The following is a 23,240-nucleotide window of genomic DNA, read 5'->3' as shown; positions in this document are numbered from 1 at the left end:
CAGTAGCAGCTACCTGCACAAAAGTCTGGACAGAATTTTACACTGCTGATGAAAATTTGGACTAGTTCTCATCTAAATGACAGGCTTAGTCCATCCAAAGTTATTCTGTAAATACAATCGTGGACATGCAAGCAAGCAATCTTTTATTGTCAAATAAATGAAACTTGATTAGCATTTAGAAGTGGCAATTTGTACACCCTGCAAGAACCCCAAGCAGTTGATTTTTTCATCAGAATAAAATTAAAAGCTATTAAAAGTAATGTTTTTTTGTAGCCAAAGTAGCAAAAAAAAAAAAAAAATCATGAAAATTATGCACGCTTTAAAAAAAAAAAAAAAAAAACAGGACTCCAGTGCTGGCACAACTCTCTCACACTTTCTCCAAAGGTCTTTTGGCTGGGCCAGCAAAGTCATGTGTCATTTCTCTTTTCCATTGGGAGGACCAGTCCTTACACCCACACTGAACAGTGCAAACGTAATGATGTCCTACTCACAAAATAAGTGGGTTGAATGACAATGAACATCATTCAACCTGGAAGGCTGGCTGCAGCTGATGAGAACTGCTACAGGTTGGAGGAGAGTACTGCAATTTTTCTTTTTACAGGCCTATTACTTTTTTTAGTTTATTTTTTCCTAGTGTTTTTCTTGCTTCTTCTATAAAAATCATGTTTTCTCTTAAGTTTACACAAGCTGTGGTTGTTCCTTCAAAAGCTAATTTAAAATGGTAGTCATCATTAAAGTTTAAATGCCATTAGGTATGCACTTAGGTTGTGTTTTTACCAGGATACTGTTTTCTGTCACACAAAATGACCATGGCCTGAATCAAACAGTCCCATAGGAAGACTGTTTAAATGATATTTACAGATTCTGAAGAAAATATTCAGTAAAGACTATTTATGATCTCTTATACCTAAAAATAGAACCTGCTTGTTACCTCACTATCTTAGTTATGCCATAGTTTGGAAGGCATGAACCAGGGAGGAAAACATTCATCTCAAACAGTAAGGTCTCATAATCTACTTTATGCAAACAGTGCTTTCCCATCACAATCTCATTTTAAAACAATATCCTCCCTTTTCATATAAATGGACGGCTTCTTTACTACTTGTCTACCAGTGCCATTTATAAATGTTGGCTGGTAGAAAGTTATAAACACATAGCAGTCAGGAGTGTGTTTAAATCTGGTTAGCCGTCACTGGGCTTTTCTGGTGGAAGTGATCCAAATATCTACAGCCTGTGAAGGTACTGACTTTCCTGACCAATTCCCCCGCCATGCATCCCTGGCTATTGGACCCCTCTGTGATAGCAAGAGAGGGTAAAGATTTTTTTTTTTTAAATCCCCTACCGCCACGCAAATGTGGCACGTGAGTCTTTGTACAAATAGGACAACGTGTTACATATTGTTGTGAACATCGAAGCGAAAACAATACTTCTAGGGCCATCATTCACAATTAACACTAAACTGACAGCCCATAAAGCAAAGACTATGGACAATTTTAGGTACCTTGACATGTTTGGCATTTACTCATCACAATCTTACCTTTGATATTTTACAAAAATTTGACTATCCAGGAGCACTGTAGCTCATAAATCCCCATGTGCTGCAGCCTGGAAGACCAAGTCTTAGTGCACAACATGGAATGACTACCTTCTCCTCACTGGGCATTGGATAAGTGTAACATATTTGACAAATATAGATCGACGGGCCTTAACATCTCCAGCCCAGCACTCCACAGATTGTAGTGGCTTCACGTATATCTCAAGTTTAGTCTATTTAGCATAGAGTTCCTATAACTCAGAAATGAACAGCAAAAAATGTAAATGAGACCATTTACCTGCTGGCATCGCTCACATTGGTACGGTTTTTCTCCACTGTGGACCCGTTTATGTCTGTCCAGATGATACTTCTGAATAAACTTCATATCGCACATGTCACATTCATATGGACGCTCTCCTACAGAATAATACAATAATACACAGAGGATATAATCCACGCAAGGCACTATCCAAGTCTGAGGCACATTATCACCTTACCTGTATGGATGTACAAATGCCTCTTAAGATGGTAGCTGCTCCTGAAGGCTCCATAGCAGTGCTCGCAGATGAAATTCTTGGGTATATGTAGTGAGAATGGACTGTTCTCCTCTGCTAATACCATCTGCAACATAGAATTGATGGGGCTCTACAGTCTTTGAAATGTTTTATAGTTTTTCTATATATGGTTGTGATCAGGTAATAAATGATCTTACACATGATGCAGAAGTAGAAAAAAAAAATCTTATAGTTTTTAATGAAATACATACAGTCGAGAAGCCAAATGTAAAAGAGCAGTCTTAGAGGATCAAAGGGGTAATGCATGTTTATAAGTTTGTACAATATATGAAACCAGAAAATCTAGGAACAAATCAAATTATTTTCCAGAAAACCTAATATTTCAAAATAGGATTTCACAGAATGCCCCATTGTTTTCTTCAATTTAAAAAGCAAGAGAAGACAGAATTCTCTGTCACTTAACATCCATACCTTCTTGTGGCTTTTGCTAACTTTGGAAACCAAAGTAGGCTGGTCTCTTATAATGACTGGCTTTGGAGCTTCTTTATGTGGCTCCTACAAAACAGAAAAAAAAAATTAGTTTGCATTAGCAAGAGGGACCTCTTGTACACCGATGATCCCTGTCTTCTGGTTGTAGAGTAATTTCTCCACCACTGTGATTCCTAACACCCGCTTACAAATCTGTAGTGACGTACAAGCTGGCAGGAACCCCAACATGCAGTAGGTGAGCAGGTATTCCACCACCCCTGGTAGAGCAGGATAAATGCAAGGTTTAAATATTTGGCCGCCAGACAACATTTTACAGATTAGGTTACATTTACCTTCAACCTTGTACTGACAGTCACTGTAAATCAACTGTTTTTTTGTTATGTTCCAATGGCAAGAGATCTACTCTCTTCCAAAGGGACAAGAAGTCATTTAATCCAAAGTGAGGACAAACACTCCCTCTTAGCTGTAACCAGAAAAGGTGCCCACTGTGGAAGATTTCCCCACACCTGGCTCCGCTGCCAGCCATAAAATTGTGGATTTACCATATCTTTTTGTCCCAGTGACAATTAAAGTGAAAAAAAAAAAAAAAGTGTAAAAGCATAAATAAGTTTTTTGTTAGATACCCTTTAAAGCAGTGGTCATCAACCCTGTCCTCAGGGCCCACTAACAGGCCGGGTTTTATGTATTACCTTGGGGAGATTCAGACTAGAATACTGCAATCACTGAGCAGCAAATGATATCACCTGGGATGTTTCAGTTATCTTGCAAACCTGGCCTGCTGAGGACAGGGTTGATGGCCACTACTTTAAAGTGTCACTACACTCAGGACCCTGCATTCACTATATCCGGTCTCCCACAGTACACAGAACATGTAAATGCAATCGTTTTAGTAAATATAAACGGCTAAATACCTTTTCCCTTTAGCAGCATATAGCAGTCTTGTGATTTTTATCCGTGCCTGATTAAAGCTTGTAGGAGGAGTTTTCAGTCTCCCATGACTGTCCTATGAGAATGCAGGACCCCTGACCCTCTGTCTGGACAGTGCCGATTGGCCCTGTGCTGATTACATGCAATCTCCCAAGAAAAAACAAAAATCTCTCTAGCAATACACACCAAACTGAGCATGTGCAGCTTGTCCCCTAGCCTCTGTACTATCCGGAGGTGGTTTGGGGACTGTGGAAGAAGGGTCAGAGAAGACAGGATCAAACAGCCTTTTTTACACAATGCAGAGGATTAACCCCTTAGGTTCTACAGCCAGCATAACAAGCTGACTTTACTACATATACACACCGATTTTACAGTTGTGGGTTTAGGAACACTTTAAGAGAAGCATGTTGATATGGAATAAATCTATTGAACTGGGTAGTATACAATAACTATCAAACAATAATAATTCTTTCATGAACCACACTTTTAATCACTTGCCGCAAACCGCCATAGTTGTACATTGGTACTTTGGTGCTAAATACCGTTATGGGAGCAGCTAGCTGCCATAACCCCGGTATTTTCAGCAACGGCGGGCTGTCCTCTTTCAGACAAAAGTGGTCTCTGTGGCAGATATCGGGGGCGGGAGAGGGCGCTCCTTCCTCCCTGTCAGCGCCCTCTGTCTGTCTCCGGCCCGCCGGCCGCTATTTAATATTAAAATATAAAATTTGTCACTGCCAGCCGCTCTATTAGAGGCTGGCATAGCATACTGTGAATGTTGTATTTAAAAATGAGGGCTGAATATCAGCTGTCTTCAGGCCGGTCACGTGATTCGCGGCAGCTTTCCAGCTCTGATGGGTGGCTTCGGCTGCGGAGGAGACAAACGGCCACGTGATCTCCCTCTGACATCAGAGGGGGATCATGGCCCCTCCCACAGAAGAAGACATCTATCAGAGCTGGAAAGCGGCCGCGAGTGATGAGACCGGCCTGAAGACAGCTGATATCCAGTATTTACAGCGCTCGTTTTTAAATACAACATACACAGTGTGCTATGCCAGCCTCTAATAGAGTGGCTGGCATAGACTTTTAATAATGCCTTAAACACTTTAAAGTAGAATTCCAGGATAAACCTAACTAGTCTTAAAAATGTTCCCTCACACTTCTAAACCCCTATGTTGATTAATCTGTGTAAGAAAGATTTATATACTTACCTTGTAAAGTCCGCCTTGGTCCTGTGATCCCCTGTGTTACTAAAGCCCATATAGCAATGCCTTCTATTCAAGAATTAGGTTTGGCCGAGTAATTTTAAAAGTTAATCAGAAAATAAATCAGAAAATACCCACTGGTATAGATGCCCTTTACCATATCAATCAAACCCTGCCTCACATATGCTGGGGATATCATAAGCCAGAGGGCAATATAACCATCGAGGTCATATGCCCCCATTTAAAGGCATTCTGGGAAGCGTTACTTATATATTATACCTGGTATGTATGTTCTATTTGTTTCTCCCAATGATTATCATTTGAGTAACAGCTAAACCGACAAGAGCCTATTAATTGCATTATATATTTAGCTTTTATAGGGATCCTTTGGATATGTTCCCATGCTCACCCAGGGATGTATTGACCTCAATGCCTCTTGTTTGCAAGTTCAGCCTTTAAAGGTAGATATCCTCGTACCAATGGATTGTAACACCCTTCAAACATATGGGATGTTCACCATTATCTTTAGTATGTGTTATATTTGTATTTATATATTCTATAATTTTCAATGTATAGCCCTCCTGTTTTCCTATTTGCTCTCCTGAAGAAGTGGGGAACCTGCGAAACATGTCGCGAGTGTGAGCCCTTTTTTGTTCATATGGTAACTGGAGGTATCTGCTATTCTAAGTGGAACCCCAACCGAGGTGGCATGACCAATTAGAATAAATTTACTATGCAATATTCAATGTTTTTAAAAGTGTAATGCTGACTATATGTAAAATAAAACTTTATTGATTTTAAATACAATACCTATAGAGCCGAACCTCCAAATACTCGTTATTTATGATATCAGGATCCACCAAAGCAGGTAAAAAAAGATATGCTCTGTCATTTTCTGACGGCAGCCAGGGCCAACGTCCCTCAGTATTGGAGATCTTCCGAGATGCCAACCATTTTGGAATGGATTGGAGACTAGATACTATCATGGATTTGGAATATCTATTAGCGGTTAGACTGGATAAGTATATTGGTAATTCACAGTAGTGTCAGGTTACTATATGTATCTAAAATGGTATTACTGTGGGGCCATGGTGGAGAGAATGGATTTTTTTTCTTTTTATTTGTGTTTTGATTAAGGTATTTAGGAAAAGCTATGTACATTATGTTTTAAGTCCTTGTAATAGACTTCCTTATGTGGCTATCTTATACAGTTTTTAGCATAGCTATGTGATGTTTATACCCATTTATATTATATATACTGTATAAATTGTTGTAAGTTTGTGCTCGATACTATATATTAAAGATCTAACAGCATTGAAATATTTAAATGTGTTATCATTTTGTTTAGAAAAATGAATAAAATCATATGGAAATAGAAGTACCTAAATTTTCAGTTCCACTTAGGTTCTAAAAACATTGCATTTAAGCAACGCTTGCATTTAAAATAGAATTCCAGGATAAAGCGAACTAGTCTTCAAAATACTCCCTGCCCCTTCCTAACACCTATGCTGATTACCCTCTGTTAAAAAGATGTGTGTCAGCCAGCAGTGGCTGTAAGGGAGAGGAGACAAGCTCAACAATGGCTGGGAAAGCCTGAAGTGGTAATGTTACCCACTGGCTACTATAGCCCATCCATTGTCGGCGATCACTCCTCTCCCCTGCATCAGCTCCTGCCGAATGACACTAGGAAAAGAGATCACATGACCAGACTGGAGCAGGAGGGGCATTTTTAAGACCGTTAGGTTCGGCCTGGAATTCCACCTTAAAACAATGAATGATTACAAGCAGCACGTAATAACTTCAACCTGTTTTACTTCATAACATACCGCCTCTGTGTCTGAGATTTCAGTTATTTCTTCTACATCATCGTCATCTTCTCCTTCATCGCTCCCTATGGTACGTGACAGGCTGGCACTCAACATCCCCAGCTTTTTACCTGCTGCCGAGTGCAGCAGACTCAAACCCGATATTCCTTCACAGCCCAGCAGACGGCGCTGTAACTATTACAGTGTTTATTTTACAACAAACATTACACAGAAACATTTACAGATCTAACAGAACATCTAACATTATACAGCAAAACCAATTTGAGTCCGAGCATACAGCTATATGTAACACAGTAAGAATATAAAATATATTTATACATATGAAGTATAATTATTGTTTTTTTACCAATATGTTCGCTTTTCTCTTAGTTGCTTATACTTTAGAGGAGGCAAATACCTTTACTATTTGTGTATTTTTTTTTTTTTTTTATTATTCAGTCATGGTTACTTGTCTTTGTTGATGTATTGCTAATTATTCTCTTCCTGGGTCCCAGTACAGTAACAATTTTTAAAATTTGGGTCCTCAGAATAAAATATTTAGGAACCCGATTGTTTAATTGGGCTTTAGCTGTATGTTATTGTGGATTTTCCACTACCATATTCTTATTGCCAAATGCTATTTTTATTTTGCGTTTAAATGAAACCTGTACTAAGAAAAATTAAAGTTACGTACCGGTAACGTCTTTTCCTGTAGTCTTTCAGGACAGCCACAATAGAGAGATAGTCTCCTCCCCTTCCTCTGGAAACACTGCGCCAGCCCATAAAATCTCTCCTCCCCTGCCAGACCTCAGTTCTTTCAAGAGTACCTCCGGCCGCTGGGGAGACACAAGAACACATTAATAACATACCAATCAATATCATTACCATATTGCGTTCTGGTCTTTAATAAGACCCCCCCAAGCTTAGGGTGGGTAACTAGGGCTGTCCTGAAAGACTACAGGAAAAGACGTTACCGGTACGTAACTTTAATTTTCCCTTTCCGTCATTTCAGGACAGCCACAATAGAGAGGATAATCGAGCACTTACCAATTAGGGTGGGACTACAGCTTGCAGAACTTTTCGCCCAAAAGCCTGCTCACCTGCCGCCACCAGGTCCACTCTGTAATGTCTAACGAAAGTGGAGTAGCTGGACCATGTCGCTGCCTTGCATATTTGCTCTGGCGTTGCTCCAGCCTTCTCTGCCTGGGAAGTTGCCACTGCTCTGATGGAGTGTGCCTTTATGCCTCTAGGGACCTCCTTCCCTGCTAAAGAATATGCCTGCCCAATAGCTAATCTAAGCCACCTGGCAATGGTGCGTCGGGACGCTCTGAGACCCTTTCTGGCCCCAGAAAGTAAAATAAATAGAGAATCAGACTTCCTTATTGTCTTAGTCATCTCTAGGTATTGTAAGATACACCTCCTTACATCTAAAAAATGAAATCTTAGTTCCCTTTCACCTGAAGGATTGGGACAAAACGAGGGTAGAACTATTTCCTGGCTTCTATGAAAGCCTGACGCCACCTTAGGCAAAAAAGCTGGATCAGTCTTAAGGACTATCCTGTCTGGCAAAATAACACAAAAAGGAGGTCTAATTGATAACGCCTCAATTTCGCTGACCCTCCTGGCAGTTGTTACTGCAACTAAAAATACTGTTTTTAGGGTAAGTTCCTTTAACAGGCACTTGTCCAATGGCTCAAAGGGACTTCCCGTAAGGCTCTGTAAAACCAGAGATAGGTCCCACCCGGGAAAGGGAGGACCCCTGGTAGGTCTCTGTCTTGACAGTGCCTTAAAGAATCTGACCACCCATGGATTGGTAGCCAGAGACTTCTCCAGGTAAGCACTGAGTGCTGAAACCTGACTTTTAAGGGTAGCTACAGATAAACCCTTGTCCGCTCCACACTGCAGAAATTCCAACACAGCTACGGGACTCTGCACCGAGAAGGAGTTTTCTATGCACCATTTGTTGAAAAGGAGCCAGACCTTTTTGTAAATCTTACGGGTCTCCTTTTTCCTACTGTTGAGGAGGGTAGAGATCAAGCTCTCTGAAAACCCCTTGGATCTTAATATACCCTCCTCAGTAGCCAGGCCGCTAATTTCCACTGCTGCACCTGTGGGCAGAGGACTGGACCCTGCGACAGAAGATCCTTTCGAGGTGGAAGGAAAAGGGGAGGTTCCGCTGCTAACTGACTGAGGATTGAAAACCATGCCCTTTTCGGCCAATGTGGAGCTACCAGAATAAGAGAGGTGCTCTCTAATTGAATCTTCCTCAGAACCGCCGGTAATAGTACCGGAGGAGGGAAGGCATAACATGTCCTGAAATGCCAATTCTGAGATAATGCGTCCACTCCCAGTGCTCCTTCCCCTGCGTTTAGGGAGAAAAAACAGGGGGTTTTCGCGTTGTCTTTTGAAGCGAAAAGATCCACTTCCGGGGGTCCCCATTTCTCGGATATGAGATTGAAAACCTCCTGGTTGAGGGCCCAATCTCCTTCCTTTAGACTCCTCCGGCTGAGAAAATCTGCGATTATATTCCTCTCCCCTCTCAGAAAAACCGCTGAGAGTGAGAGAGTGTTGGACTCGGCCCAGCTTAGAATGTCTTCTGCTAGGGCCAGCAGACTTCCGCTCCTGGTGCCTCCCTGCTTGTTTATATAGGCCACGGTGGATGAGTTGTCCGACCGTACCTGTACATGGTGGCCCTGGAGTTCCTTTTTGAAGAATCTGAGGGCTAGGCCTACTGCCCTCAGCTCTTTCCAGTTGGAAGACCTCTGCAGCTCGTCGCCCTTCCATGTGCCCTGCGCTAGAAGGGATCCCAGATGTGCCCCCCAGCCCTTGCCACTTGCATCCGTGGTTAGGATCTGTGGGACTGGGATGAGCCACAGACGTCCCTGTGACAAGTTCACTTCCTTCCTCCACCACCAAAGAGATCTCTTTATTTGATGGGGAACCTGTACTAAGGTGTCTAGATCCCTCTGACTGTGGTCCCATACACTTAGTACATATGATTGTAGGGGGCGAAAATGTAATCCTGCCCACTGCACTGCTGGAAGAGTAGAAGTTAGAAGGCCTAATGTTGACATTATGGACCTCTTGGACACCAGATGGTTGCACTGGAGGGAGAAAACTGCTCTGTCCAGTTTTAGAATTTTTTCCCTTGGAAGAAAAACTCTCGAGAGCGTAGTGTCCAGCAGGTACCCCAGGTACACAATGCGCTGTGAGGGAATGAGACTGGACTTTTCTAAGTTCAGCAGCCACCCCAAACCTGTTAGAACCCTCTTGGTTAGATCGAGGTCTCTGATCAACTGTTCTGGGGATACTGCAAAAAGAAGCAGGTCGTCCAGATAGGCTATAACTGATACCCCCTGGAGTCGCAGGAAGGCCAACGCCTCTGCCAGTACCTTTGTGAATATGCGGGGCGAGGAGGATAGCCCGAAGGGCAGTGCTTGAAACTGCAGATGCAGTATTGTGCCCTGCAGGTCTACTGCTAAACGGAGGAACCTCTGGGAGGTTTCTGCGATAGGGACGTGTAAATATGCGTCTCTGAGATCCAGAGACACCATATAACAGTTGTGTGGTAGCAGGGCCCTGACCGTAAAGATTGACTCCATGCGGAACCTTTTGTAGCAAATTGACCTGTTTAAGGGTTTTAAATTCAGAATCAGTCTGAATTTTCCCGAGGGCTTTTTCACCACAAATACGTGGGAATAGAACCCCTCTCCTTCCTGCCCCCTTGGTACTCTGTGAACTACGTTCTGAATCTCCAGTTCCTTCAGGGCGTCCACCAAAGCTTCGGCCCTTGCTGTGCAGCTGGGAAGCTTCGTAACAAGGAACCTTTGCGGGGGTGGTCTTGAGAATTCCAAGAGATACCCCCTTCTTATGACCCCCAGGATGAATCGATTGGGTGAGAGGGTCTCCCACTGTGGAAGGAAGGCCCCCAGTCTTCCTCCCACCGTCCCTAGAGAGTCATTGATCTTTACGGGCCTTCTCAGGAGGGCGAAAAATCGCCCCTCCTCTGCCCTTGCCTCTTTGGCCCCAAGTTTTCTTCCCTTGCTTGGGAGATTCCTTGCCTTTTTTCGGACAAAACCCCTTTCTCGTCTGAGCTGGGGCTTTCCTCTTAGGCGGAAAGGACTTCTTTTTGTCCGCTGTACGGTCTAAGACCGTCTCTAAACCAGGGCCAAAGAGTAGATCACCTGTCAGGGGTATCCCGCACAATTTGACCTTGGAGGCGGTGTCCCCCGGCCAAGTTTTCAGCCAGAGCGCTCTTCTGGCCGAATTCGCCAGCGCCGCTGATCTGGCCGACATACGGACTGACTCTGCTGAGGCGTCTGCAATGTATGCGATTCCTCGCAGAATCGTGGGGAATGAGGCTAGGATAGTCTCCTTGGCTGTGCCAGCTTCAATGTGCTCCTGAATCTGGAAAAGCCAGTGCTCTAAATTGCGGGCTACGACCGTAACAGCCATTTCTGGCTTTAAGTTACCCACAGTTGAGTCCCACGTCTTTTTTAGAAGTGAGTCTATCCTTTTGTCCATGACATCCGACAAAGCCCCCATATCCTCGAATGCCAGGTCTGTGTGTCTAGAGACCTGAGAGAAGGCGGCATCCAACTTGGGATTTTTATTCCAAATGGACGCTGGATCCTCTGAAAATGGAAACCTTCTCTTAAGGGAGCTAGAAAAGAAGGGTTTCCTCTCAGGATCCTGCCACTCCTTCTTAATCGTTTCCACCAGCACTTCATGTACTGGAAAAACTTTTCTTTTTTGATCTCCCAAGCCCTTATACATAAGGGCATGGAGAGATAGGGGTTTTTTATCCTCGTGTATCCCGAGGGTTGTATATATTGCCCCCAAGAGATCTTCCACCTCATCCAGGGACAATTTATACCTGGAGATTTTCCTGGACTCCCCGTCCTGGTCCTCCCCTTCTGATTCCTCATGGGAATCAGACGTGCCACTGTCCGGTTGCCTCTGCTCCACCCCGGAAGGGCCTGACATCTCCTCTGCCATAACTAAATTGGTAGATCTGGCAGGTGCAGAGCCCTGAGCATGAGGCGGGGTTGTGTCCTGCTGAATGGGTTTAGAGGGAAGCTTGAACGTCTCAAAAAAAGGTTTTAAAAGATGAAAAGGTGGATGACAGCTCTTTCACAGAAGCTGCCAACCCAGACTGCTGTTCAGATTCCCTTTCCTTAACCAGGGAGTCTATGCACTCTTTACACAAAACTTTAGTCCATGCTTCCCCTAAACTGTCTCTACAAGAGGCACACTTCCTTTTAGAGACATGAGTGGACTTTGTTTTTTCTGTAGATTTCTGAAAATACATACAAAAAAACCATATTACTTCCAGCAAGTTTAAGTGGAAACAACCCTGGGGGTGTACCAGATCCATCTTAAGGGAACTGCGCTCACCCCCCCACCCCCTGACCACCCAGGGGGACTGCCCTCCCTCTAAGTAAGGAACCATACAAGAGGGAGAGCAAACCTTAGATAGAGAGGACCCCTCCCCAGGGAACTCTTACCTTTGGAAGGCTGGAGACAGCGTCCGAATGAGCTGCAGCATCTGCCTCAGACATGACTGCAGGTGGTTGCCTGTGTAGAGTCTCACACTGTGTACATGTGAAGCGACTCACTCCAGCCTGAGCCCGGCCCCCTATCAGCCCCGCGACCCGGAACCGGAAGTCGCGGTTCAAAGGGAAAGCGTCCGCCCCCCCGCCGGAAATGACGTCACCCGTCGTCCGGCCCGCTGGTTCCAAACTTTTGCGGCCTGTATGGATACAGGGGAGAGCGGACTGTCTCCATGCTGCGGCCCTGTGGACGCGATAGGGGTCCCCCACGACCTGATGCCGCGCTCGGCAAGGAAGGGGTGGCTTCAGCTGCGGTATGTACCGCCACTCTTCATCCTGGAAGCCCCTGCTTCCCTAGGGATGATTTTTTTAGAAAGAGGCCACAGTCTCCCTGACTGCACCCGGCCTGGTTCCTCTGCACAGTGTCTCCCCACCGGAGGAAACACTAATAACTGAGGTCTGGCAGGGGAGGAGAGATTTTATGGGCTGGCGCAGTGTTTCCAGAGGAAGGGGAGGAGACTATCTCTCTATTGTGGCTGTCCTGAAATGACGGAAAGGGAAATATGGAAGCCGCCACCATCTCTTTTTGAAACGTCAATTACCTAGCTGACAAGATGTTCCAAAGTACTTCATCGCAGTTCTGACTCACTGCCTGCATTCATGCTCAGCAGGTACTGTGGTCAGAAATCGTTGGGTAAATGGTGTTTTCAGAAATATTTGCCTCTGTATTTTATCAGCAAAGGTTTCTTTTTACCACTTTTCTCCTGGGGTAATTTCACACATTAAAATCTGCACATTACCTTAAACCCCCAAATATTATATATTTTCTGAAAGCAGAGGACATGTGTAATTAAATTCTGGTAGCTACATTTTTTGTCACACAATATTTGTGCAACAGATCATGCTTTATTAGCGGCTTCTCTTACAGGGCCAATCGCAAATTTATGAAAGGTTAGATAATATTTTAGAAATGGTTTGGAGTCCGTCTCAACTCTCCCAAGCTAGTGGGTGCTGAAGAAGGGCTGCAGAATGGTGACGATATAAATGTAGTGTCATAAGATACCTCATTCATGCATGTTTGACAGTAGCAGAAGTGTAGTGAAGTTTGCATCAGAAGACTTTGCAATACATAAGAAAGTAATGAACTTTAGATCTTGCCTGTGATTTCGAACTAAAACAAAGAATATTGTATAGTTGGGCGATCAAATCTATCCAATAAACATTAAAGCGAGAGCAGTAGTAAATTCTGCTTGGTCACTTTTACCTACAGGTAAGCTTATAAGGCTTAACTTTAGGTACAATGAATATCTCCTAAACCTGCACCTTTCAGAAGGTATTTACAAGGTCATTAGTGCATGTGCACCGAGCTCTGGATTGAGGCCATACTGAATGCACCCCCAATTCAGAGTGCTGTCCCACGATCATAACGCATATGCATGGGAGTACTTCATCATTGCAGCTCGGCCATTCAAACTGCTGGAGCCCGCAAATCTGTAAGGCATACCAATTGAAGATGGAAGCCCTAGCAGCACTAAAGGGATAAGTCTGTCATAATGTGCTAGTATGCACTTCATTGTCACTTTAACAAACTAAAAGTTGAGCTGGCCATAGAAGACTCGTGAGATGAAATAAAACTGTGGACTCTTCTCAGCAAGAACAGTAAACGATAATATAATGGGTGGTACTAACTGCGCTTCTTTGTAAATGAGCCATCTTGTGTCACTTGTCAATGTCCAGTACAGGGGAGAGGGCCACGAATCTGTTCTGAAATCTCTTGCCACAATCAGTTCATAACAGCCCTGCAGAAAAAAGAAATCAGAAAAACTTGTGGATTAACTTTTAATCATAGAAAAGAGACAGTGTCAGAAAAGTAGCTACATAGTTATTACATATTTATTTTGTCTGAATAGCCAACCTTTGTTATGCGCAGCTTGTGCACATGGAGAGCTAGCAACTCAACCAACATCCTGATCTCAAAAATGATGGCAATAGTTTGAGGGAATCTATTCTAGACAATTATTTAGCCAAAGATCAGCAGGCAGAAGGTGCACAGAACCCACAGGCACAATGTTTTGCTCCAGCTGTAATGGGCTGGGTCAAAAAATATAAAGAATATGAAATCACAAGAATTATAATCTACTCTAAGGAGAAGCTCAATTTTTAGAAAAAAAATAATAAATGTATATTTTTTTGCAGGTAAAAAAATGTGCATTTTTTTGGAGCCTGTAAAGCATTGCACCAGCGATCAGCAGATCACTGGTGCCATGCAGGTTTCCTGTAGATCTATCAGAGTATGGGGAAGCAGATACAATCTGACAGGAAGAATCAATGAACTACCATGTCATGTAACATGTCCCAGGAGGCTGAAGAACCATTCACAAAATGCTACACAAGCTCACTCATATGCAAAGTAAAGCCTACTGTGGTCCATAGGAAGCCTCAGCCGTCTCCCATATAAAATATGGAGGTGAGGGCGATCTGCAGCGGTAAAAATAACTGGCTGCGAAAGACAGCGGTGGACCCCAGGTACTGGTAAGTACTTGATTTTTAAGTCACCAGCTACAGTATTTGTAGCCACTGACAAAAAAAAAAAAAAAAAAAATATATAATAAAAGCTGAAGTTCCTGTAAGATAATTAGATAATAAAAACAGAAAAGACTTTCATTTTGTGATAGAGACTAGCAAGGAAATTAGCTTTTTTATGCAATTCAGTCAAATTAATTAAAAGAAGGAAAAAAAAAAAGTATTGTAGATAAAGTATAACTCTTTCAAGACTAAGCCTGTTTTTTACATTTGGTGTTTACAAGTTAAAATCTGAATTTTTTGCTAGAAAATTACTTAGAGCCCCCAAACATATATATACACACACACACACACACACACACATATATATATATTTTAGCAGAGAATCTAGAGAATAAAATGGTGATTATTGCAATATTTTATGTCACACGTTATTTGTGCAGCGGTGTTTTAAACGCAAATTTTTGGGAAAAGGGACACTCTCGAATTTTTATGGAGGGATCCATCTTTTAGACCCCCGATCCCTCCTTTGCACTTCATAGTATTCAGATCGCCATTTTCAGCGATTCTGAATACTGTATATTTTTTAAAAACCGGCGCCATTGGCAGCCGAGTAAATGGGAAGTGACGTAATGACGTCGCTTCTGCGTTTACAATTAGGAGACTGGAACGTAGCCGCCGGAGGCGGCAGATTGTTGATTGGGCCTCCCGGTGGAACGGGAGGCCCGGTAAGAGGGGCGGGAGGGGAGCGTCCCCTTCAGTATAACAGCCGAGCGGCTTTTAGCCGCATCGGTTGTTATCCCTGGAAAGCCGATCGCCGGCTCTAAAAAACAGTACCGGGATGACGCCTGCAGCTGCGGGCATCATCCCGGTATAACCCCCCCCCGAAAGCCGAGTACGCACATCTGCGTACGCTCGGCGGGAAGGGGCTAAACTGTAGTCTTTAATTTGTTGCGTTTAAGATGACACAATTATAATGTGCTTTTTTTTAGTAAACATATTAGCAAACAAAATGTTTAAATGTTAATGGTTAATAAATTAGAAATAAACACCAAAAAAGTAGTAAAATAGTTGAGAAGGGGGGAGGAGGAGTCAATTAGAGGTAATTAGGACAAATAAAGGTTTAATAAGTGGTTAATTTTATTAACACTTGTCAGATTTCTTTAAAGAAAAAGGTTTTGAATCAAAGAAAATGCTCACTCCTGTGATGAAGAAGGTGAGAAGTAACGACTAGGCCTCACTTAGCCACGTCCTGGGAGTATTCCAGTCAGGCTTCGGAAGGTACATAAAACAGCTTACACCAATAGCAGGGGCATTACTCAATTTTAGTCAGCGCTGGACAGTTTGTTTTTATCTACAAACAACCCTCTACCTGCACAGGCAGGATTTATTTTTTTTTTGTAAAGGTGAACTAACGTTTTAAAGCGGAGTTCCAGCCTGGGGAAAAAACAAAATAAATAAAAGTCAGCAGCTACAAATACTGTAGCTGCTAACATTTAATATAAGGACACTTACCTGTCCAGGAATCCCGCGATGTCGGCATCCCAAGCCAATTTGCCCATCTTGCCAGGAAGTGGGAGCGGGTACCTGTCAAAACAGGTACCCACTCCCCCCTTCCCCTCATAAAGTGCCAAATGTGGCAGTGGAGGGTGCGAACAAGCGGAGCTTCCCCTTTTGGGTGAAGCTCTGCTTTAACTAGCATCGTATGCAGCAGGAAGCTCTTTACTTTGATTTACAGATGAATTGAACGTTAAAGCTAAGTTACTTTTTTTTTTAAACTGAGTGTTACAATGTTACTTTGTATCTCAATCTGGTCATTGTCAGACAGTCAGTTTATTGATAGCAGCAGCTTCTAGCTACCATTCCTGAAAACACACTGTAGACAAAGTATTCCCAGCCTCACATCTGCAGGTACACAAAGGTGCGAGGATTCTGGTGACAATACGGACTTGATATTGGGACTTGAAGAACAAATATGGAATATATTGCAGTTTACTGGTCCTGCATGAGTTTTTATTTTACGCTATTTTCCCCCTTTTAACCAGGTGATCCTGCCAGTAACATTTCCTGCCCTAGGGCGAAAACACTCACTGTACTGTATCTATGACAGGGCAACATTGTCACTTTAGATAAGAAAGTGGTAGGCCTATAGAACAACCCTCCAAATCTTCATAGTATAGATGTAAAGGGTCCTGTATTTTACAGAGGTGAACTGGGCAGGGATTTCTGACAGGCCAACATACTTTTCTCACACTTATCGAGGATAAAACAAAACACTTTTTTTTAAGTTTTCTATTCAACAAAAAAAAAAAAAAAAAAAAAGAAGAAAAAAGGAAGCAAACAAAACCCCAACAATACATTTCTCCAAATTGCTCCATATTGATCTGTTTGTTATACCAATAAGAACATTTTGTCAGCAGTTTGATAAGTGCAAAAATAAATAATAAAATAAATTAAATAATACCTGTTGATCCTATCAGAAATCCAGTGTTTTCCTTGTCCGCACTCTGCAAAGTGGGTAAAGCACTGAAATGAAAAATGAACAAGCATGTCCTTTTATAGGATGTACTAGCCTCAATCCAAAGCACCAAATGTGACTTCTGTCTGCTCTCACCTCCATCAACTATCTGCATGAGTCATGCCTGACAGTCTTTGCCAACACCAGACAATTGTGGGAGAAAGCCTTACCCCCACCACCATACAGGTTATGTTTACCGAATGAGACTGTTTAGAGGGAGGGGGTAGCCCTTTCCCTCAGGTCTCAGATAACACTCAGCTCCCTGCTCTATGCTGTGCAGTGTGTGACATCAGATCCCCATCCACACCTTCTGAATCTAAGTCACCTCTGCTGGTTACTTCACTAGGTATATGTAAAGGTTAACAACTACTTGCTGACCGTGCTCTGTCGTATGATGGCGGCAGTATGGCACTCCTACGCGAATTGCCGTAGCTGTACGACGGGCGCTTTATGGAGTAAAGGGTGCGCGAACAGACAGATCTCCATTCTGTCAGGGGATTAGAGACAGATCGTCTGCTCCTAGTACTTATAAGCAGCGATCGGTCTCCTCCCCCAGTCAGTCCCATCCCCCCACAGTTAGAAACACACTTGATCGCCCCCCCCCCCGGTTTTAACCCCTTCCCTGCCAGTGACATTGATACAGTAATCAATGGCTATTTTTAGCTCCGATCACTGTATTAATGTCAATGGTCCCAAAAAAAGTGTCCGATCTGTCCGTCACAATGTCACAGTTCCGATAAAAGTCACAGATCGCCGCCATAACTAGTAAAAAAAAAAAATTAGTAATAAAAATGCCATAAATCTATCCCCTATTTTGTAGATGCTATAACTTTAGCGCAAACCAATCAATATACGCTTAGAGAAAGCTCTATTCGTGGGAAACAAAGGACGTCAATTTTATTTGGGTACAACGTTGCATGACCGCGCAATTGTCAGTTAAAGTGACGCAGTGCTGTTTCGCAAAAAATGGCCTGTTCAGGAAGTGGGTTAATCCTTCCAGGGCTGAAGTGGTTAAAGAGGGAGTCCCGCGGAAAAAAAAAAAAATTAAAAGTCAGCAGCTACAAATACTGCAGCTGCTGACTTTTAAAATAAGGACACTCACCTGTTCCAGGGTCCAGCAATGACGGCACCCGAGACCGAATCGTCCCTCGGTCCTCGGGTGCTGCCGCTGCCATTCTCTGTAAGGGAATCAGGAAGTGGAACGCTGCGGCTTCACTTCCCGGTTCCCTACTGTGCATGTGCGAGTCGCGCTGCGCTTCCTAACTGGTCCCCGCTGTCTCTGGGACCCGTGTGTGTCCCAGCAGACAGCGCGGTGGGGACGGGAAGAGGCATAGACTCCCATGGGAGTTAATGCTGGAAGTGGGTGCAAATACCTGCACCCCCCTCCCTCCCCCCTGAAAGGTGCCAAATGTGACACCGAGGGGGGGGGGGGGGGGGGTTGGGAGGGTTCCGAAAAGCGGAGGGTCAATTTTTGTGTGAACCTCCACTTTAAGCAGTCTCATCAACACTACTCCTAGTGTGTAAGGACTACAGAACAAACCCTTATCATGTTGTGCAAATGAGAGGGGAAGATGTTTTGTAGTGCTAACACACTTACTGTGCTAGGATGACAATGCTGTTCCTCTTTAGACACTATGCAGTAGGCGAGCATTGCCACCCTAGCACAGGAAGTGTTACTGGCAGGATCAGAAGTAGAACTTAAAGCTTTAAAAATGAATGCAGCCACCACATGTAAGGCCTCAGTCACAGGGGTGTACTGCAGCCGCTAGCATGCGATCCTGAGTTACTAGGGTGGTTTGTGTGATGTCCGGATGCTAATGTGTGTATTTTAGACAACTTTTTTGCTGGCGTGTAGTGCAGGATATATATTATTGTCAGTTATTTTGAGAATTATTTGATATCATACTTACTGGTAATAATTATATTTTTGTACTCCACATTGAGTAAAAGACACATGGGTCTACAGAGGTAACCACTATATTATACAGGAGTTATATAGCCTGAAGCATTTGTGCTGGAGCCCAGAGTTTTGTTCATGTGCAATTTTGGTTACAGAGACCGCACTAATTATTGTGAATTAGCATATTCCCTATTGTGCTTTTATAGTTTTGTAGCGCTACAGCGTACACCTGAGCGCGGGCTGTGTTTGCCTGCATGGGGAGGTGCACAGGTATTCCATACATCCCTGTGTAGGCAATCCCTTTCGTGTCAACTGGGACACAGCTGCTGCTCCCAATCTGACAGCTGTATGGGTTGTACCCCCATGTGGGCGAGGCCCAAGAGCTGGTAAGGTGCAATATATTACATGTTTGTTCTTTAGTTTAGACACACTTTATTAATGACCCACACCACAGGGACTATGAAAGACAGCTACTTTCACATCTTACAGGGACACTAAACAACATTTTTTTTTTTTTTAAATCAGTAACGACCACTTAATGGCCCCATTGTTTCTCACACTGTGTTTTTTGCCTCCTCGTAACATCCTCTCTGAGCTCCCAAACCTCTCCTTTCCCCCCTCACTTCTGTTTACACGTTATGACGTCACGTCCGGCTCCGGCAGTTGCAAAACTGCCGTGTATTCGGCTGGAAAGCCAAGATCGTTTTTTTTAATAGACCCCACATCTCTCCATAAAGAGGATCTGTCATGCCCTATCCATATTACAAGGGATGTGTACATCCCTTGTAATAGGAATAAGCGATCAAAAATAGTTTTTTAAAAGGGAAAGTGTAAAAAAAAAAAAAAAAAAAAAAAAAAAAAAGAATTAAAGCTCCCCTGTCCCCTCGTGTTTGCACGCAGAAGCGAATGCATACGTAGGTCGTGCCCCCATATGTAAATGGTGTTCAAACCACACGTGAGGTATCGCCGTGTACGTTTGAGCAAGAATTCTAGCACAAGACCTCCTTTATAAAGGCTACTTTAATTACTGCTAGCGGCCGAATAAAGGGTTAAAGCGATGCTGCCGACTTTTGCTCCCAAAAGTCATTTCTATACTACTTTTGGTGACTTTGGGGTGCGATTTCAATAGACATATGTGTAGAGACCTGCACAGATGTCTCTGAAATCACCCCCAAAGTCGGGGATGACATGCGGGAATGAGATCGTGCAAGTTCAGATTCCCGCTGTCATTGTGAACCTTGGCTAACTGATGATTGTAAGCACCCCTGTCTGGTCGGTGGTAAATGGTTTGTTCCATCCCTGTAACTGAGGCATCTGGCAAGAGAGTGTGTTCTTTTGAAAAACAACAAAATTACTGGCTGGATCACCAGATAATAATAGAAGAAAGAAAGCCTAAAAAAAAAAAAAAACAAAACAAATGCAGCCATCACATCTAGGAATTGGTAAGCTGTAATAAAATCAAATGTTTGCTTTTAGGTCATTGCATAAAGAAGTTTTTGTTTACACAGAATGGATCCTGGAGAGGGAGAGAGACCTGTGCAGGATGTGACCAGCAACAAAGATGAGATGTGTGTGTGCTGCCCTATGGAGGGGCAGAGTGAGGTGGGGGAGCAGCACCCCCTACACAGCTTTCTATGGGGGGGGGGATCTCCATGTCTTTACAACTCACAGCTCTACATGTACAATAGGAAAGAGGAACACAGACATACACACATATATATATATATATACACACACACACAACACATGATAGCCCCCCTTCTACAATAGTGATAATTGGACGGTATCACCGTGCTGCTCATTGTACTCCCAGCAGAGCATACAGGCTGCGCCCACCCACTCTATCCCCCCTCGTATGTTACCAGCGGCTGTAGATACCTGTGTGCATCCACACAACTCCGACAAGAAGTCTACACACCCCAGGCCTACACCATAGCTCTCTGTCCCTCCGCGACTTGCCTCGGATCCCACTTCTCCCGCTGCTCCGGAACCTCCCCCCGGGACTTCCGGTACGGCGGAGCATGCGCACTGCCTGCCTGTCCGCACACAGCCGCCATCTTACTGGAGGCGGCCTGAGTGGGAGAGCGCTGGAATATAAAACATTGTATGTTACTTCCAGAAAATCATGTCACATCTAAATGTTCTCAATAGTCAATGGGATTTTATTAACACTATGTTTATCATAGCTGCCAAATGTCCCTGATTTCGAGGGACTGTCCCTCATTTGGAACAATGTCCCTCTGTCCCTCTTTCCTCCTCATGTGTCCCTCACTTTGGTCTGATCTATATAGTTGTATATAAAATGAACTATTTATCTTTCAAATAGTGTTTTCCATTGCTAAACATTTCATCCAATTTCAAATTTCTGGATTTGAAAATGTCAAAAGCCAGTATAATAGTAGTGATAAAAAAAGCACTTGTGGGGTTAACTAATATTCTTTTGGATTCTTCAGCTTTAAGGGGGCGTGTTCAGGGGTGTGTCTTATGCCTACATACTTTTGCTTATACAGACATCCCAACCTGCAAAAACTAATTTCAGGGAGGTGGCAAACTCATTTCAGGGAGGCTTTGCGCTGCTGCTGAACCCCCCCCCCCCCCAATTAAATGCAGCCACACCGTGCCCATCATTGCAGCCTCACTGTGCCCATAATTGCAGCCTTACCGTGCCCATACTTGCAGCCTCACCGTGCCCATAATCGCAGCCTCACCGTGCCCATAATCGCAGCCTCACCGTGCCCATAATCGCAGCCTCACCACGCCCATAATTGCAGCCTTACCATGCCCATAATTGCAGCCTTATGGTGCCCATAATCCCAGCCTCACAGTGCCCATAATCACAGCCTTACCATACCCATAATTGAAGCCTCACCATGCCCAAAATTGCAGCCTCACTGTGCCAATAATTGCAACATTACCAAGCCCATAATTGCAGCCTTACAGTGCCCATAATCGCAGCTTTACCATGCCCATAATCGCAGCTTCACCACGGTCAGTGCCTAGATTACACACAGCAGGTATCCCCCGCTGTATCTCGGAATTCAGTGTGAAAACTTTGGCCGTGCTGTGACAAAAGTCCCGCCCTCCTCCTAGACCAGCTCGTGTGATAGACGCAGTGTTCTGTCTATCACACAGCTGGTCTAGGAGGAGGACGGAACTTTTGTCACAGCGCGGCCAAAGTTTTTTACACTCAGTGCTGTGTGTGACATGTAGTGGAGGAGGAGGGGGGGAAGCCGGGAGGAGGAGGGAGGGGAACGCTACAGGCAGCCACAGCTTAGCCCAAAGCGGCCCCAGGGCAGGCAGCCTACCAGGAAATGTCCCAGTAGGCATGTCCGGCCCTGCCTCCTGTCACTCAGCCACAGGCAGAGCAGCCCGAGCGGCCATACTCCATTCGGCCGCTCTGTCTGTGGCTGAGTGACAGGCTCAGCCGGGAGATCGCTCGGCGCTCGCGGGGGACCGGGAGCCCGCACCCAGATGCGGGAGACTCCCGCGACTCAGGGGAGAGTTTAGATGTCTGCTTATAGGTGTCCACTGTTTCCATCTCAAAAAGTTGGGAGGTATGTGTATATTGCAGTGTGAGATAACATCACCCATAGTTGCCAACATTTTTAGAGACACCTTTTTTTGTCTTTGTCCAGAAAGCCATTGTAGGCAGAGCATGTGCTGATGGGCACTGATAGGTGGCACTGATATGTAGCACTGATGGGCATTGATAGGCAGCACTGATGGGCACTCATAGGTGGCACTGATGGGCACTGATAGGCAAAACTGGTGGGCACTGAAAGGCTGCACTGATGGACACTTATAGGCTGATGGGCACTAATAGGCAAAAATTAATGGGTGGCACTGATGGGCGCTGATAAATAGCTCTGATAGGCAGCACTCATGAGGAGGCACTGGCAGGCATTACTGATGGGCACTGATTGGCACTTCTAATTGGCACTGATTGGCAACCCTGGTGGTCATGGTTGGGCATCCCTGGTGGGCATCCTTGGGGAAGGCTGCACTGATAATCAATCAGCACAGACCCCCCTGTCAGGAGAGTAGCTGATCATCTATCATCTACTCGTGTCTGTCAGTGCAAGTGGAGAAAAGCTGATAAATGGCTCTTCCTGTTTACGATGTGATCAGCTGTGATTGGACATAGCTGATCACATGGTAAAGAGCCCACGTCAGAGGCTGTTTACCGAGATCAGTGATGCGGTGTGTCAGACTGACACACCACACCAACGATCGGCGCGTTGTATGCCCCCCCGCAGAGGTGCGATCATGGCTTGT

General features: G+C 44.2%; 1 protein-coding gene across 6 annotated transcripts in view; it reads right to left on the bottom strand.

Annotated features, from left to right (window-relative positions):
- ZNF740 (zinc finger protein 740) overlaps positions 1 to 20,979 on the bottom strand; it is a 55,519-nt gene extending 34,540 nt beyond the window's left edge. The window contains exons 1-7 of one of the 6 annotated variants that reach the window (XM_073613564.1): positions 20,884 to 20,979; positions 17,012 to 17,073; positions 13,714 to 13,823; positions 6,494 to 6,667; positions 2,521 to 2,604; positions 2,032 to 2,155; positions 1,833 to 1,951 (exon numbers count right to left, since the gene is read on the bottom strand). In XM_073613564.1, coding sequence (XP_073469665.1) covers positions 1,833 to 1,951; positions 2,032 to 2,155; positions 2,521 to 2,604; positions 6,494 to 6,667; positions 13,714 to 13,737 — 525 coding nt within the window. In that variant the 5' untranslated portion in view covers positions 13,738 to 13,823; positions 17,012 to 17,073; positions 20,884 to 20,979. Of the gene's footprint in view, positions 1 to 1,832; positions 1,952 to 2,031; positions 2,156 to 2,520; positions 2,605 to 6,493; positions 6,668 to 13,713; positions 13,824 to 17,011; positions 17,074 to 20,843 lie in introns of all 6 variants that reach the window. The other 5 variants (XM_073613563.1, XM_073613561.1, XM_073613565.1 and 2 more) reach the window with 5 other exon arrangements.
- Between the last annotated feature and the right edge of the window lie 2,261 nt (positions 20,980 to 23,240).

The sequence above is a fragment of the Aquarana catesbeiana genome, linkage group LG02, assembly GCF_042186555.1.
Source record: "Aquarana catesbeiana isolate 2022-GZ linkage group LG02, ASM4218655v1, whole genome shotgun sequence".
In the NCBI taxonomy this organism is placed as follows: domain Eukaryota; kingdom Metazoa; phylum Chordata; class Amphibia; order Anura; family Ranidae; genus Aquarana; species Aquarana catesbeiana.
Note: the sequence above shows the minus strand (reverse complement) of the source record. Positions and strands in the feature narration are given on the sequence as shown.